Source organism: Zalophus californianus, chromosome 14, assembly GCF_009762305.2.
Source record: "Zalophus californianus isolate mZalCal1 chromosome 14, mZalCal1.pri.v2, whole genome shotgun sequence".
NCBI classification, from domain to species: Eukaryota; Metazoa; Chordata; class Mammalia; order Carnivora; family Otariidae; genus Zalophus; species Zalophus californianus.
Genome location: NC_045608.1, coordinates 69,599,063 through 69,617,510, shown reverse-complemented (window position 1 = coordinate 69,617,510; position 18,448 = coordinate 69,599,063). Strand labels below are relative to the sequence as shown.

Sequence of the window (18,448 nt, the reverse complement as noted above, 5' to 3'; positions counted from 1 at the left end):
GCCCACTGGCTGCAAGCTCTGGACTTGGAGCTGTCCCTCCACGAGGGAGGCCGGTTATACTGACCCAGACCACACTCTGGCTGGCCTTTTTGGTCATAAGGCTGTTAGTTTCAGGTTTGCTAGGAATGTTCTGTGGCCATGAAACCGTGTGTGTGTGTGTGTGTGTGTGTGTGTGTGTGTGTGTGTGCGCGCGCGCGCGCGCAGCCAGGTTCTAAGGCAAACAGGCCCTGTGGTGATCACATACCTATAAAATTCAGAAATTTGTCAGACAGATGTAAGGCGTGCTGCCACAAGTGACCGCCAGCCGGCCCAGATGCTGCCGTTCGGTGCACTGAGCTTCGGTTCCCACGGCTGCATATGACATTCACCGTGGGAGCTCTTAGGTCCCCTTGGATTCTGAGTTGGTCTGAGGTAGAACTCAGTCTTGGTGTTGTCACATTCTCGGGTGACTGTAGTGTGCAGTCTGGGCCGATGGCCCCCCTGCTAGATCCAGAGGGCTTACTCACTAAGGGCTGTGTTCTCCCCTGCTGGGAGTTGGCCAGCTTCATGACCTTGCAAATCCCGTAGCAGATGGGGGAGCTTGAGCAAGATTTTGGGGTAGGTTTGTGGCTTAAAGAATGCACAAGTAAATTGACGTTGCTGACAATTCAGGAATATGCAAATACACTTTTGATTTGCTTACACTTTCTTTCACTCCTGCAGGAAAATGGCTTTGTCCCTGAATGCAGCATATCAGAGCATAGGTTCCCAAGACTTGAAGACAGGCTCTTCGGTCTTGGTCTTGGCACTGGTTGTTTTGTTTCTCATCTGAAGCGCACTAGATGCTCCCTCTGACATTGCTATTTTGTCCCGCCCTTGGGATGAGGATGCAAAGCCCTGGTAGACATAACCAGATGCAGGCTTGGCAGTCTTGCTGGCAGAATTATAATTATATTGATCTGTGGCATCCTCTTAGGATCTAGAAAGTGCCCTCTGTCCCTAGTCCTGTGAGTTACTTGTCATGGTATTAGATCACCTTGTGTTTTGAAATGAGAAGGGAGGAAGATGTGTCAAGATGGCTTTACAAGTTCTCCGGAGGGCCCCTCAGAGGTAGCAATACCCATGTAGACGCCTGAAAGCTTTATTTCTATTTGACTTTCTTGTTTTAATCTTCCAGTACACGAGGGTCTGGATCCCTGACCCTGACGAAGTGTGGCGCTCAGCTGAATTAACCAAGGACTACAAAGAGGGAGAGAAGAGCCTCCAGCTCAGACTGGAAGATGAAACGGTAAGTGCAGGTCATGGAAGGGGGAAGCATGGGGGTTTGGGTGGTACGCTGTGGGCTGGAGCTTCCCTGCAGAGTAGAGCTGCTTGAGCCCCTGGCATCTTTCTGTTGCTGTTGATCACATATGTGCAAGTGGTAAACCATGCTAATCAATATATGCCCACTGATGTTGGCAGCTGAGAGATCTCTGGTGGCCATGGCAAGGATCTTCTCCATGGAGTATCAGGGAGGGTTCCCTTCATGGGGCTGAGGCATCAGTGGGAGGTGAGGCGGGAGGTGACATGAGAGACCGCCCGTGGGAGAGTGGTTGGAGCCCTGGCTCTGGCCCCAGCCTGTCTGGGGATTGGGACCCCGGCTCAGCCGTTGCTAGCTCTGTGCCCTCAGGCAAGTTAGCAATCTTTCCATACCCGTTACTTCATCTGTTACATGTGAGCCATGGTTTATCTAGGGTGCTTTTGCGAATACGAGGAGTTGCTATGAGACGTGTGCTCAGGATCGTGCTTGGCACATGAGCCCTTCGTGTGTGTTAGCTGCTGTAGCGAGATGGCTTTAGCAGTTGCCCTTCAGGTGGCCTCAGTCAAAAGGAAGACGAGGTAGTGAACTATGAAATCTTCCTCTGATACGATCTGATTGTCCTGAATTACATGAGCCTTCTGCAACCACCCTTCTCTGAGGTGTGCGTTCCACAAATATTTGAATACTTGCACTGTGTCGGGTCGTGGGAGTGTATGTGGCCCCGCCATTGGGGGGGGCAGGGCACAGAGGTACAGCAAAGGGCTGTGACACATTGCATGAGGCACAGAAGCAGGTGGATAAGGTGTGGGACAGAAAAGAGAGGGAGCCTGAGGAGGTGAAGGTGTTGAGGGAGTCTAAGGGGTCATGGGAAGGAGCTGGCCGTCGAAGACTCAGGGCAGAATGAGCAGGCAGAATGTTCTGGGCAGGAGTGCTGTGTGTGCCAAAGCCCCGAGGCTGCATGGTGTTCCCTTTGTGTGTTGAAGGAAAGGAGGCCTGTGCACCGGCCACTGTTGGAATAAGGGGTCAGAGAGGTGGCCCGAGGACGAAGGCACAGGTCGTTTGGGCGGGGCTTACAAAGGAGATTGCAAGGGAAACAGGTGTTGGCAAAAACTTGGGAGTATGGTTGACACACAACGTTAGGTTAGTTTCAGGCATACAGCGTCGAGATTCAACCAGTTTATACCTTGTGCTCTGTGGGTATTAGGCTCCATGAAATAAGTCCTCCTGAGAAAGATGAATGCCACATGGAATCACTCATTTGTGTTTTGTTTTTAGATTCCATATGAGAAACAGGTTTTGAAGGAAGTGACAGGAAGAAACCAAGTATTGGCTTTGGGGTGGGTTACGCTGGAGGGGCTGTTGTAGAGCAGACATTGGGGAGGAGGGAGGCTGGAGTGCTTCTGGCCTCCCTCTGAGACTAAAAGTTGGTACCACATCATTTAGCCTTTGATCATTGACTCTTGCTGTTTTGTCTTCTTTCAATCATCTTGGTCTTTCCAGTTAGTAATGACCTACTTGAGAAACGGACCTTGTCTTACCTTTGCTCACATAGTACCTACTGTGGTTGGTGATTAACTCATTGATTCATAGAAAGATGGAACATCTCCCTTTACTAACTTCTGTTTGTATCCCCTCAAGCCTATCACTTGGTAAAACTGGGACACCAAGTTAGATTTTTACACCAAGGTGTACATGCCTCCCCTTCCCCTTCCTGGCAGGCCGACTTGGCTAGCCTTCTCTTGGTTTGGAGGCGAGAAACAAAATTCCCAACAGATGGAATCATGTTTACTGTGTGGAATAACTTCTCACCCCACACCCCAAACAAAATGAAATTAGTTCACCCGCTTGAATGGTGTTACTTCTATTCCAACATACTTCATTTTAGATGATCTTTTAAGTGGGTGGGTATTTTTAAAGGGTTGTATGGTGGTAGTGAGGAATGACCTGTGTTGCTAAAACAGAGCAGATGCTTGTCTCCCCAGCTGAAAATCTGCCCAGCATGACTAATCCTGGAGGCTGCCCAGGACCCCCCCTCTCCCAACCTGCTACTTGGCCAGTCAGCATGTAATCAGAATGGATGCCTGGGGCTGCAGATTAGCAGCTCTTGAGAAATAATGGGCTCTGAACGTCCAGCCCTGTCCAGGTTCCTTGAAGACTGTGGTTTGTCCACTGCTGGCTCCAGGTGGTTACTAGGAGTGACGAAGCTGAGCTGTGGACCAAAGGCAGGAGGGCAGAAGTTAAGAGGACTTGGCCTTTGCAAGCTTAAAGAGCATTTGCTCTGTAGCTGAGACCATCCTTGATGTAGTAGGCTGGCCGAAATTTACCTCGCAGTGCTCCCCCACCCTCCCTACCACCGAAGTCCAAGAGTGTGGGTTTAACTATGGTGGCAAAGGATGAAAATAAATTCATTCTCTTCTGGAACAACAGTATCCTTAACTCCCAGCTTCTACCTTACTGCTTGCTTGTGTGCTCAGCTCAAGGTGGTCAGGCTCCTCGGAGAGGTTTCTTCAGTGTTGCTTATGATTTTAGTTGTGGTCAAATACACAAAACATAAAACTGACCACGTTAACCATTTTTAAATGCACAGTTCAGTGACATAAAGCACCTCCACATTGTTGTACCACCATCTGTGTCCAGAAATTTTGATCTTACAAAACTGAGACTGTCTCCATTCAGCTCTAACTCCCCCTTGCCAGCCACTGGTAACTTGACTGCTGTGGGTACCTCATAGAAGTGGAGTCCTACCATATTTGTCCTTCTGTGTCTGGCTTGTTTCACTGAGTGCAGTGTAAGTTACTTCTATGGGGGAATTTCTTGGAAAAGGACAGCGTCCTCTCTTTCTCCCTGCAGCTGTGATGGGTGCAAAGTATCCAGGTATGCAGACCCTAACACAGTGCTGCTTTTAAACTGGATCAAGTATTTCTGTCCCTGTTGGCAAACCTTGGTGATACAGAGTTCCCTCCTTGTTTGCCTGGGTAGAGAGTTGTGCCTGGCAGGCCTTCTGTCTCCTGCCGCCACCTCCCTTGTAACTCCTGCCCTCTAGTGGCAGGGAAAACTCTTGTTTCCATGGTTTTGCATCTAAATTTTTTTTTTTTAATTTAAATTCTAGTTAGTTAACATTGCAATATTGGTTTCAGGAGTAGAATTCAGTGATTCATCACTTACATACACCCCCTACTGCTCATCATAACAAGTGCCCTCCTTAATACCCATCACCCTTCTAGCCCATCCCCCATTCATCTCCTTCCATCAAGCCTCAGTTTGTTCTCTGTTGTTAAGTCTCCTGTGGTTTGTTTCCCTCTCTCTTCCTCCTCCTCCCATAAGTTCATACGTTTTGTTACTTAAATTCCACATATGGTGGGGCGCCTGGGTGGCTCAGTCGGTTAAGTGGCCGACTCTTGATCTCAGCTCAGGTCTTGCTCTCAGGGTCGTTAGTTCAAGCTTCAAATGGTGCTCCACACTGGGTGTGGAGCCTACTTAAAAAAAAAAAAAAAATTTCCACATATGAGTGAAATCATATGGAATTTGTCTTTTTTTTTTTTTTTAAAGATTTTATTTGAGAAAGAGAGCCCAAGGGGTGGAAGGGGCAGAGAGGGAGAGGAAGAAACAGACTCCCCGTTGAGCAGGGAGCCTGACACAGGGCTGGATCCCAGGACCCTGAGATTGTGACCTGAGCCAAAGGCAGACACTTAAACTACCAACTACCAACTGACAAATTCCAGGGTGCCTGGGTGGCTCAGTCAGTTAAGCGTCTTTATCTGAGTGACTTACTTAGCATAATACACTCTAGCTCCACCCATGTTGTTGTAAATGGTAAGATATTCTTTCTGATGGCCGTAGTATTCCATTGTACACTTATACCACATCTTCTCTATCCATTTGCCAGTGGTGGACGCTTGGGCCCTTTCCATAGTTTGTTGATAATGCTGCTGTAAACATCAGGGTATATGTACCCCTTTGAATCTGTAGTTTTTTTGTTTTAATTTTTTTATTGTTATGTTAATCACCATATATTACATCATTAATTTTTGGTGTTGAATCTGTAGTTTTGAATCCTTTGGGTAAACACCTAGTTTTGCAATTGCTAGATCATAGGGTAGTTCTATTTTTAACTTTTTGAGGAACCTCCATACTGTTTTCCATAGTGGCTGCACCAGTTTGCATTCCCACCAAGAGTGGGAGAGAGTTCCCCTTTCTCTGCATCCTTGCTTTGATTTTAGCCATTCTGACAGGTGATATCTCATCATGGTTTTGATTTGTATTTCCCTGATGAGTGATGTTGAGCATCTTTTCATGTTTCTCTTAACCATCTGGATGTCTTCTTTGGAAAAATGTCTAGGTCCTCTGCCCATTTCTTAACTGGATTATTTGGTTTTGGGGTGTTGAGCTTGATATGTTCTTTATAGATTTTTGGATACTAGTCCTTTATCTGAGAAGTCATTTGCGAATGTCTTCTCCCTTTCTGTAGGCTGCCTTTTAGTTTTGTTGACTGTTTCCTTCGCTGCGCGAAAGCTTTTTGATGAAGTCCCAATAGTTCATGTTTGCTTTTGTTTCCCTTGCCTCTGGCGATGTGTCTAGCAAGAAGTTGCTGTGGCGGAGGTTAAAGAGGTTGCTGCCTGTGTTCTCCTGTAGGATTTTGATGCTTTCCTGTCTCACATTTAGGTCTCTCATCCGTTTTGAATTTATTTTTGTGTGGTATAAGAAAGTTTCATTCATGTGCATGTTGTCCAGTTTTCCCAACACCATTGACTGTCTTTTTTTCCATTGGATGTTCTTTCCTGCTTTGTCAAAGGTTAGTTGACCAGAGAGCTGTGGGTCCGTTTCTGGGCGCTCGATTCTGTTCCACTGATATGTGGGTCTGTTTGATCTGTGGTCTGCTCTATGTGACAGTACCATACTGTCCTGATACTGTCAGCTTTGCTTTTCTTTTTCAGGATTGTTTTGGCTATTTGGTGTTTGGGTTGGTTCGGCTTTGGTCTTTTGTGGTTCCATACAAAGTTTAGGATTATTTGTTCTAGCTCTGTGAAAAAGGCTGGTGGTATTTCGATAGGGATTGCATTAAATGTGTAAATTGCTTTGGATAATATAGACATTTTAACAATGTATGTTCTTCTAATCCATGAGCGTGGAACGTTTTTCCATTTCCTTGTGTCCTCTTCAGTTTCTTTCGTAAGTGTTCTATAGTTTCCAGAGTACAGATCTTTTACCCCTTTGCTTAGGTTTATTCCTGGGTATCTTACGGTGTTTGGTGCAATTGCAAATGGAATTGATTCCTTGATTTCTTTCTGCTACTTCATTGTTAGTGTATAGAAATGCAACAGATTTCTCTACGTCGACTTTTATATCCTGCAACTTCGCAGAATTGATGTATTCGAGCAAATTTTTGTGGAGTCTTTCAGTTTTCTACGTAGAGTATCATGTTTTCTGTGAAGAGGGAAAGTTTGACTTCTTCCTTGCTGATTTGGATGCCTTTTATTTCTTTTTGTTGTCTGATTACTGAGGCTAGGACTTCCAGTACTGTGTTAAATAGTAATGGTGAGAGTGGACATCCCCTTAGGGGAAAAGCTCTGTCTTTCCCCCATTGACTATGATAATAGCAGTGGGTCTTTTGCATATAGCCTTTATGATGTTGGGTATGTTCCATCTATCCCTGATTATTTGCTGACTGGAGTTCGTATCCATTGTTGCAAAGCCACCTTCATGGCAGGTACCCCTTGTGTGCAGGGGCCTCCCTGAGTGTGAGAGGAAATGGCATACGTGAGCTTCAAGGAGGGGAACATGCCCCACCTGTGTCTTTGCATACCCAAGCCCTTGAACATAGGTGGGGCCAGGGCAAGAGGGTGGATGTAAGCCTCCATCTGTTAGTAAAAGCATACTTCATCAAAATTTAAGTGAAATGGACATTGCTAATTTTTGACAACGAAAACATCTAATATATTAAAAATACATTTGCAGTTCTCTACTGTTCAGTCTCCATCTGGCTGCCACCATAGAGAACCATTGTCTTGAAGCACGTTGTGCCTGTACATGTTTATATAAACAAACTTAAGAGGAACATGAATTATGGAGTATTGCCGAATAATGCTCCTGTCGTGTTGCCGTGGTTGCAAACCCTGTCCTGTTTTGTGGGTGTCTCTGGCCTCAGCCTGTGGGGATGCGGGGGGCTGGACGCTGGGCCCGGTATTGGTATTTCCACGGGTGGATTTTCTCTGCATCTGTGCCTCTGAAAGTTGGGATTAACATGCTTGTTTGCCTTTCCTTTAAAGCATCTTGACTGCCTGGTTTCTCCCCACACTCGGAAGTGCTGTCCGTCTCTGGCGTTGGCCATGTTACAGTCCACAGACCTTCAAAGCACCTGGAGGCCGTTGTCTTATTTCAAGGATGTGGGGCAAGGGGAGTGCAGAAGCGTTTTCTTGGAGCCGGAGGTGTTAGTCACAGGAGTGTGTGGAGGGTTGCCGATCTCACGGTGTCGGCCCTGAAGCCTGAGGCCAAGTGGCAGAGTGACCACGTGTTCTTTCATAAGCTTCCAGTTTGTGTTTAAGATAATGGAGCCCTTGAAGATGCAGGACCCAGGGAAAGGCCCCTCTTACTCCAGTCTGAGGACGGTGCCAAACATATCCAGCTGTTACAGCCAGGAGATGGCCAACTTGGTTCTTTATGTCAAGAAGCAAATGTTGCGGAAGAACTAGGACCACTGTACTTGGCCGTTGGTGCACTCGGACCTGTGCACCTGGAGAATGCCCACAGGTCTTGTCAGCCCAGTTCAGGGCAAGTGTCAGCTGTATGCACATCTGGCAAAACCAGAGCCGAGAGTGGTAGATACTCTTGTCCCAGTAGAACTTCCTAGTGCAAATGATTTTGACTAGTATAGTAGGTTTTCCTCTTTGTTTTACTGGTTATTTCTGTTCTTTTAAACTTATTTGGTCACCTAATAATTATTTGCCTTCAATAGCTCAATAATCCACAGATGAGACTGTCTTTGTTTAGATGGCAAGAATAATATGAAGACCGTATTTATCCTGTTTATATTGTACATCTACAAAAAACATTTGAAGTTATAGAACAAATGGCACATAAAGATCTATTGGTAATATTGTTACCAATGCAATAAGTTATCTCGCCTAAAGTAGGCTGTAATTTTCAGATGGACATATTTTTATTGTAAAATACACGTAACCTAAAAATGAGCATCTTCACCGTGTTCCGACGTGTCCTGTCAGGGGCAGTAAGGGTATTCACACCGTGGTGCGACCATCGCCAGCATCCATCTCCTGAGGGATTTGTCTCCTATTACCATTGCCCTTTTCCTCCACTGTGTGGGTTTCCCATCAGTTGGGATGCTTTGCCTGGCTGCTTCTGCTCAGAGATGGGTGAAGCAGTGATTTCTGCCCTCCGTCCTCCCCACCCACCCCCCACCGCCAGCAAGGGACATTTGGCAGTGTCTGGATACGTTTGGAGTTGTCCTGAGGAGGGTGGTCAGCTACTTGCATCTGGCAGGTGGAGGGCAGGAGTGCTGCTAAGCACCCAAAATGCCCAGGGCAGCAGCCCCTACCCCCCATCCTAAATGAAAACCGTGTGGAGGTTGAGTAAACCCTGGATTAACTCGTAGGGGAAATGTCTGGATTGTTCACTGCTGAGACCTACCAAGCTAAGGCCCGACGATTCAAACAGAATGCCTAAGCTGTGTTTCCTGCTTAATTTGGATTCAAAAGATTACCTTGGACTCCATGTTCTTATGCTGCTGTCATTTTGTTTAAAATTCAAACTTCTTTTATGTTTTCCTTTATGGCCATTTTCTTCCCTTAGTTACTTGTCTCACCATTTATTCATGATTCATTAAGAGGAGTTGAGCCATGATATGACAGGGTCTGGTTATACAGTGAAAACAGCCCATCTATACCCTTGTGGGGGTTTTCAGTCTAACCTGTAATGAATGTAATACATTTGTAAGCATAGGGTTTAGAAAATGAAAGGTCAAGGCCAGAAATCTTTAGAAATCTATTAGAAACTTGGTGAGATACTTGACTGTACCTCCACTGTACCTTTTACACTCCCCCTAAATGCACACTCTTTTTGAAACCCCCTTGGGCAGCGACTTCTGGGTTTCTTGCTGACTTCTCAAAGCAGGAACACGTACCGCGGTAGGGTAGAGACCATACCTAAATGCTCCAACATGGTTCGGAGCCCATTGACTTCTCTAGTTGGGCGCCAGAGTTCACTATGTGTAGCCTTTCAGGGTCAACCAACCCCTTGCCAGCTGGTAACCATATTACTGTTAGCTTACTTTTCTCTGGATCTCTAAGTTTTATGGGTAGAGTAGGAGAAAAAAGTTGGCTTTATCTGCCCTATATGCTGCTTCTTAGCCCCAAATCTTTGTGTTGGGAGTTGTCATTCAAAGATGTTTCTAGGATTATGTTCTCTTTGTGTAGTTCCGTGTAACATGGATATGAGTTGATACGAGAGATGTCATGAAAAAAATCCAACATTCCATTCAGCTAATATTTTTTAGCATCTGCTAAGTATTCTAAAACTATAGACCCACAGAGTATAGGGCAATCTAGACCTTTGTTCTCCAGAAGAACACTGTGGTACAGTGGAATGTGGTCTGTCTGTACTGGCCAGTATGGTAGTCTGGCCACATGTATCTGTTGGGCCCTTGAAATGGGACTAGTGTGGCTGAGAAACTGAAGTTTTGAATATATTTAATTTCACTGAATTTAATTTCAATAGCCACACATACTGCTCTATTAGAAAGTGCAAGTATGGACCAATCCCTTAACTTCTTTCTCTATATTCTCAAGTTTTGGCTAGTCCTAATATGCTAGATGAGGACCAATTGGAGATGGCCATCTGTTCGTCCGGAGGGAGGGGTCAAGGCTCATTACGCGTGGGTGACTGATAATTAAATCTTGTCATGAGTGTTTATTCACCTCTACACCTCCAATGGCCCAGTTACTACATTGTGAAGTCTTTTGTGGCGGGAAGTTTTCATGGTCCCTGATCACATCCTAAATGCTTAGATTTCAAATAAAACCATGTTAGCTGTGAACGTTCGATACTAACAACAGTGTTGGAATCAAAATCCTATTAAACAAACCCTTAAGTGTCTCATTCCCTGATTCCCTCTGGATGTACACACACCACAGAATCTGTTCCGTCTATTGCTGAGCTTGCACCTCCTCCATCCTTGCTACAGCTCTGGGCATTTTTACTTACCAATTCTACTGTAACCAGTACCGCTGGCTTATTTGTGGACCTTCTTTTCACAAAATCACATATGCGTTTCCCTCTATGTGCTTGAGGGAGAGTTTTTGAGAGAGTATTTCATCTGAGGAAAGTTGGAATGGCAGCGTTTCTGTCTCAGGGTTTAAAAGAGTTGGAGCTCAGGTCCCCGTTTTCTAATCTGAAAAACGAGGTGCTGAGCTAGGTGAGCCCTGCAGTTCTGCACTTGGCTGAGTTCTGTGCTGTGTACCAGGGGTGGGAGGGGGGTGCAGAGCCACACGGGACATGAAGAGCGAACGTGCTGCTCCAGGGGTGAGGGCATCTCCATGGGGAGGTCTGCAGAAAGACTCAGGGAGAGGGAGGGTCATGTTAGAGTCCCGGTGACAGCAGTGACTCAGCTAAAGGTGAAAGGTGGCAGGGAGAGCTATCACCTCTAGAACTTAAATCTCAACATAGTCCATTTCCCCTTGTTGCCTATCTTCTGGAAATTTTGTATCCTGCCCCATCTCCTGTATGGAGTAAATTTGATAAAAGACCTTTTCACAAAAAGAGGAGTGCCCCCACACTCCCCACAGGAACCTGTATAAAGAAAACCTCACTAACATGGCTAACTGTTGATAATTTGTGGGGATGTCGTTCCACAGAGACTTTAACATAGTTTTCCAAAAAAAAAAAAAGGAATCCTATATTTCATTCTGTAACCTGCCTCTTCATAAATTCAGCGGGATGCTGTGGGTAGCTGCTGGCCTATAAATACAGGTGTATGTCAGGTGTTACTTTCACGATGGATAGGTTATTGAGATCTTTACCCATATATGTGAGATTGTCTCCTGAGGCCAAGAAAGAGTGTCTTCATGAAAGGGTCTGGCAGGGTGTTACCAGCTGCCTTCTAAAAAGGTCAATCCATCTGAACCTGGGCGCGGTACACCTGTTTGGCCACATCCTTTGTACTGAGGGTCTTACCAGTTTCTACACCTTTGCTTATGTGGTGGTTAATGGTGCCGCTAATCTATTACTTGTATCTCTTTGGTTAATGGCAATTGAATAGTTTTCGTGTTGTCTGTAGTTCTTTTTGTGGCTTGTATTCCTTACATTATTTTCTGTTGGGGTATTGGTTTTCTTCTTGGCTTCTTAAAACTTTGGCTACTAAGATTAATTCTGTTATGTAATGCAAAATCCTTGTCCCCTTCTCTCATTTTACTCTGTGGTGTGTTTTATGATGGCTTAAAAATTCTATTGATAGTCAAAATACAAAAATTTTGTAACAGACTTCTGACTCTTCATCATTCTTTAAAAGTACTTCCTAAAACTGACTATGTTTTCTTTATTTTGGTTTTATTTTTTGTTTTATCTAAAACTTACTTTGTATGAGGGAATGAGAATAGAACAGTGGCTCAGTTCTTTTTCTCTAAATAGCTTCAAGTTTACCTACTGTTATAGGGGAAATTACTTTTAATGACTTCAGTGTTATGAACAAATTTTTCTTCTGTGCCTTCATTTATTTCTGGATCTGCTATTAGGTTTCCTCTATCTGCTGATTTTAGCACCATTACTGTACTTGCTGGCTATAATATACTTTAAGATCTGGTTGTGCAAGACCATCTAAAAGTGGGACAGGAAAGAACATTGATATTTATGTTTAAAAAAAACTGTTATTAAAGTAAATTGGGGCTATGTCCATAGAATTTCCTGAAAGGCTTATATAGAAGAGTTCTTAAAATATCTATAGACCACCTGTTGCAGAACTACTTATGGGTTTTTTTTTTTTAATTTCAGATTCCTGGGTCCCACCCCAGACTCTGCCCACACATTAAGTAGTGTTTGAGAAACTGTTTTTTACAAGCTCTCAGATTTTAAAGAACACCATAAAAAACTTAAAACATTGTAAGCCATAGCCAAGATTCTCCTATTTACACACTAAAGAACATCTTTTTATTACATAAATATGTATATCCATGGGTCTGTTGTAAATATACCCTATCAGTAAACATCTCTGGAGTACTCACGTCCAAGTGTTACACTAAGGATACAAGGATAGCACTTTGCCTTTGAGACTCCCTGATGACCCGCATGTGTATATCTCAAGCTTCTGTCCTATGTTAGGTCAAAGTAAAATGACTTCCCTGGAGTAGCTTGTAGTCAGCTTGTCAAAGAATATATGTACAATTTGAGGGCATTTATGCAGAGCACTTAGTTGCAAGGCAATCCCAATAAAAAGTGAATGGGTCGGTTGATGGGGGAGAGGAAAGCAGCAGCCTTAAATGAGGCCAAAGAAGGTTTGTGCGTGGGAGGAGGAGCAGTACTCCTATCGCAACCAGGATTAAAGACCCCCTAAGGATTAATTCAACAAGCCAGTAGAATACATCATTAAATCTCGTTGTGCTTCCAGATCTCTCATGTCATTCATTCATTTTTACCTCGATACATTGGGATTATGTCACCGGCAAGTTTTCCACCTGGGCTGGTCTCTATCGCAAGACAAGCATTTTGTTCAGTCGGCCCTTCTTTAAAATGGGTTATTGGTCTTCATCACTTACGAACATGTTAGGGCAGTGATCCTAGAGGACAAGAGAAGACATTGAATGCAGGCTACATGGTTCCTAACCCTGCCTTTCTGTGTCTCTTACTTGCATTTCTTTAGATTCGGGAATACCCCATTGATGTTCAAAGCAACCAGCTGCCTTTTCTGCGGAATCCGGATATCCTGGTGGGAGAAAATGACCTAACTGCCCTTAGCTACCTACACGAGCCTGCAGTTTTGCATAATTTAAAGGTCCGTTTCTTGGAGTCGAACCATATCTACACTTACTGTGGTAAGTGGTGTGCATCTGTTGGCTGCGTGGGTTTGAAAGTACTTACAATCTTCAGACTTTACGTGTTCAACTCTCTAATAGTTAGGAATCCTACTAGTATTCTCTTAAGTACCTCTCATCTGCGACACTTGAAGGGTTTGCAATCAAAGAATGTGGCTTAATGAGGCTGCCCTACATCCCTGTGGGATGATTGGTGTTAATCACAGCTCAACCAGGGAAGAAATGGGCCACACCATGTGGCTTGCCCGACTTCGGCGTAGTCCTAGAGTCTGTAGGAGAGGAGTAAAGGCATCCCAGGGTCCTAGCTCGGGTGTCTGCTGTCCTCATTGAGCACACTCCTGGAAATAGATGCCCGACTGGCTTCTGTTCTCAGCCTAGGAAAGTGCTGTCTTTGACCCTCTCCCTTGCCATGTATGAACATGATGCATGATGAATATTTGTTGAATTCACGAGCAGAAAACATGACAAATGCTTTAAAAGTCCTAAAATTCTCATTTTTGTTTTTCTTGAAACTTCTCAATTTCCTACATTCCTTTTTTTTTTTTTTTTGTGAGTATGAAGTGGTGTGGTGAAAACCAGAGCCCTGTAAATCCTTGTCTGAGGAGCAAACCGTTTCAGGGTGTGGCTGAGCAGTCAGGCCACGGGCTGCTTTGGTGGGGGGGGGGGTCATCCCTGCTGTGCTTCAGAGCCCTGGTCTTCCCTCTTGATCACGAGGGGGGGCCCCAGGACCAGAGTTCTTCTCACTGAGCTGTTCCACTTTGGCTTGGAATCAGTTGGTTGGCTACTGAGTTCTGGTGAGCTTTTCTGCTAGACTTCAGTGCTTGAGAAGTAGTTTCCCCAAAACTCCTTCAGCCCAATTGCTAGTGGGAATTTTATTTGAAAAAGACCATCAGTTATCAGAGGCTTTAATAAGTTGGGCTTTTTCCAAAAAATAAATAAAATCTCCCTTTTTGGGAGAAAGGAATAAATCACCATCAGCTTCATTTTTTAAAGTCCTCCCGTCTAAAAGAGGTCCTGGTGTCTGTACGTAATTCTCTAAATGACCCTTGGCACCTCTGGCTTCAGCTGTTCAGAGTAACCAACATGGCGCAGAATACAGAGTCCTCAGGAAACACTCCTTTCTGCTCTGAAAGTGGCTTTCAGACATTTTAGGAAAATGTGTGACCTTAGAGTATAATACGAAATTTGAATGCTACATGAATTAGGCTTTTATACAATCCTCTAACAACCAGTACAACATACTAAGGCTGTTTTTAAGAGACCTCCAAGTCATTAGCTTTAGATGGAATATATCAGTTCTGGGCCTTATTTTTTTGGTCTAGGTTGTCTTTTCAGGCAAACTTCCATTTGAAAAGTTGGTGGGTGTTCTTTCTCTCCCTTAGCCTGAAATGTAGTACACCAGATGATTCCAAGTATTCTCTGGTATTTTTTCCTCTTTTAAATAGACTTTTTAAAGCAACTGCATTTAGGTTCACAGCAAAATTGAGTAGAAGATAGAGATTTCCCATATGTGAACACCTCCCTCCCCCCAACACATGCTCAGCCTCATCTCCTATTAACATTCTGTTCAAGCGTGGTACGTTTGTTACAACTGATGAACCCACAGTGACACATCATTATTACCCAAAGTCTCTAGTTTTTATTAGGGCTCACGCTTAGTGGTGGACATTCTATGGGTTTGGACAGATGTATAATGACATGTATCCACCATTATGGTATCCTAACAGTAGTTTCACTGCCCTCAAATCCCCTGTGCTCTGCTTCTGCATTCCTCCCTCCCCCCAGTCCCTGGCAACCACTGATCTATCCTGCTGCCTCCATTTTGCCTTTTATGGAACATCATAGAGTTGGAATCACGCAGCCTTTCCACATTGGCTTCTTCCACTAAGTAATACGCGTTTAAGTTTTCTCCATGTCTTTTCACACCTTGATAAACCACTTTTTATAACACTAACATTCCATTATCTGCATGTATCACGGTTTGAGTCACTTATGGAAGGCCCTCTTAGTTGCTTCTAAGTTTTGGCAGTTGTCAAAGCTGCTGTGAACATCCACGTGCAGTTGTTAGCATCAATGTAAGTTTTCAACCCCTTTGGATAAATACCAAGGAGTGTGAAAGCTGAATCATACAGTAAGAGTATGTTTTGTAAGAAACAGCCAAAGTGGCTATACCATTTTGCCTTCCACCAGCAATGAAGGAGAATTTCCATTGCTCCACATCCTCACCAGCATTTGGTGTTGTCCCTGTTCTGGGTTTTGGCCATTTGAATATGTGTATGGTGGTATCCCCTTAGAGTTGTAATTTGTACTTCCCTAATGATATATGATGTGCTTATTTGCCATCTCTAGATCTTAAAGTGAGATCTCTTTAGATCTTTTAACCATTTTTCAATCAGGTGGATCATTTTCTGATGAGTTTTAAGAGTTTTTTATTTGTTTTGGATATCACTCCTTTATCAGATACATTTTTTGGGGGGAAATATTTTTCCCATTCTCTTATTTTCTCGTGTACCTTTACAAACACCAGAGGGGGACACAATGTAGGCAATCCCCCATCTTGGCAATGATCTTTGCATTCTTATTTCTGCTTCCCCACAGGACTGGAAAAGCTCACATTTTTTTTTGTACCCCTGTCAGTGGTTTTCTTGAGATTCAGAATATGCTCTTATAGGAAAGAAAAATGCATGAATTTCTTAAAGATTGGAGTTCATTTTTCTTCTTAAATTCTCAGATATTACCCTGCCCTTCCATAAAAGATCTAGGATGTTAGACGGTTTGCTGACTCTTCATGCAACATGTGTTCATTGAGGCCATCATTGTGACATACTTTCGGGGGCTACAAAACTTTAAAAAAAAAATACATGATACAAAGTGATGGGAGCTAATAAAAATCTAACACTCTGTGCTTACTATGCAAGATGCTGGTCCAAGAGTTCTTTATTAATCGTTATCCTCAGGACCAGCAGGTAAAGGTAATTACTATTCCCAATTTTATAGTCCAGGAGGCTGAGGCACTTAGAGAATAAGTAATTTGCCAGAGTCCCACAGTTGTTAACCAGCTGAGACAAGATCTGATTGTGCAACATTTCATATGTATTTTAAGAGTGTCGTTCGTTGAGCATTTGTATACATGCATGTACGTACATGTGCTTCTTCCATGCTCTAGGGTATCTGGAGGCCCAGCTTGCTTTGCTCCACCAGGGCCTAGCACAGTACCTGGTGAAGATTCAGATACATCTTGATTTAGTTGAGTGATTGGTTATGATTTATTCTCTTACTCCTTGTTTAGTTTTGATGTATATAAACAAGAGCCTTTAAAAGGCCGATGCCAAGTGGCCATCTTGCTCTCAGAATCTGACTGCATTCTCTGTTTGCAGGTATCGTGCTTGTTGCCATTAATCCTTATGAACAGTTGCCAATCTATGGTCAAGATGTCATCTATGCCTACAGCGGCCAAAACATGGGGGACATGGACCCCCACATCTTTGCTGTGGCGGAAGAAGCCTATAAGCAAATGGCCAGGTAAGAAGAACCTCAGTCCAGCAGTGCTTTTGGGTCATCAGAGGGCAGAAAGGGAAGTTTCTACCTTCCTTGGCTGCTTTTGCCCAGTGGTTGAGTGGTGATTCCAGATTGAGTAAAAGTAATGGGAACAGAACCAGCCCAGGTTCTAGTTCTCGCTGCATTTCCTCTCGTTGTCTTCATCCTGTGAACCTGAACCTATGCTTGAAGAGCAGTTGCTCCTAAGACTTAGTTCATTTTCTGAGCAATGAAATAAATGCTGTGGGATTTCATCTCTCCTTGACTGCCTTTTGGATTTTTTTCCTCCCCTCCTGGTGTAACAAATTCATTTTCTAGCATCACCATTTGTTTCACAGATCCCGCTGAAGGCTCACTGCCTTTGAAGGAACCAGGACTCTTATAACTTCCTGAGATACCAAATATTTGAAAAAGGAATTTCGAAATAGTTATGCATAGTGGTTTGAGGGTTTTTGTTTGGCTTTAGAGTTCACTTTAGGGACTAAAGTAAATCTCAGTTTTGCTCTATGGGTTCAGGTCTGTTTCATTGGAAAATGGGCTAGGTTATTCTATTAGGGTTCTGCAGGGAAAGAGAACCAGTAGCAGGGAAAGAAAGGGTGTGGGTGTGGGTGTGTGTGTGGGTGTGTGTGTGTGTGTGTTTTAAGGAATGGTCTCCCATAGTTGGGCAGGCTTGGACAAATCCAAAATCTGCAGGGTAGGCTGGCAGGCTGGAGACCCACAGAGGAGTTGATGTTGTATTTCAAATCTGAAGCCAGTATGCTACCATAATTCTCTCTTCGGGGAAGGTCATTTACCCCCCCCACCCCTTAGGGCCTTCATCTGATTGGTTGAGGCCCACCCACATTATGAAGGGTAATGGGTTAAAAAAAAAAATCTGATTGAAATGCTAATCTCCTCTTAAAAAATATCTTCACCAGCATTATCTTGACTAGTGTTTGATCAAATGTCTGGGTACTATGGCCTAGCTAACTTGACACATAAAACTAATCACCACACCGATGGTCTTGAACTATTCAGGCTTACGGTAGGGAAAGATAGTTTCACCGAAGTTTTGGTAGAAATGCATATTCCTATTAACACTAACATGCTGGATCTTTTCAACCAAATCTTTCTTGCCATCTCTAGAGAACTCCTTATGGAGCTAGCAAACTCAGGAAAGTCCTCTGTGGGCAGGAGGGCTGCTTTGGCTAATTTAGTGAGAGGAGAATCCCATTTAAGATGGTCTGTTTTTCAGTGGATTTCAGAGTATAATTTTCAGCCCAGTGAAAGTTTTCATGAAGGAAGGCTCTCCTTGTAGGCTTGTTTACTGATTTAGTGTTTTATTGCTGGTTGTGAAATTCAGTATATAGAAAGTTCTGCCTCTGTATGGATCTATACTGACCAGGTTCAACATGAGCAGTGATGGGAGAACTGAGCAATTCAACAAATAGAATGATCCATAACCATTTTATTTCTCTAAAGTGTGGCAGGAGACGGGGGTGCTAAAGTGGTCTCCACCTTTGACATCTCTAATACCATAAGAAAGACCACATACTGTATCAATCTACTTCAGGGCCTGACCAGAAATCACTTAGCTTGATAACTTACTGATGCAAAC

The 18,448-nt window shown here is 43.9% G+C and overlaps 1 protein-coding gene across 2 annotated transcripts in view; it reads left to right on the top strand.

Moving 5' to 3' along the window:
- MYO5B (myosin VB) overlaps positions 1 to 18,448 on the top strand; it is a 350,709-nt gene that overhangs the window by 151,629 nt on the left and 180,632 nt on the right. For both annotated transcript variants that reach the window (XM_027575563.2, XM_027575564.2), the window contains exons 2-4: positions 1,157 to 1,267; positions 13,143 to 13,314; positions 16,692 to 16,836. In XM_027575563.2, coding sequence (XP_027431364.2) covers positions 1,157 to 1,267; positions 13,143 to 13,314; positions 16,692 to 16,836 — 428 coding nt within the window. The remainder of the gene's footprint in view (positions 1 to 1,156; positions 1,268 to 13,142; positions 13,315 to 16,691; positions 16,837 to 18,448) is intronic.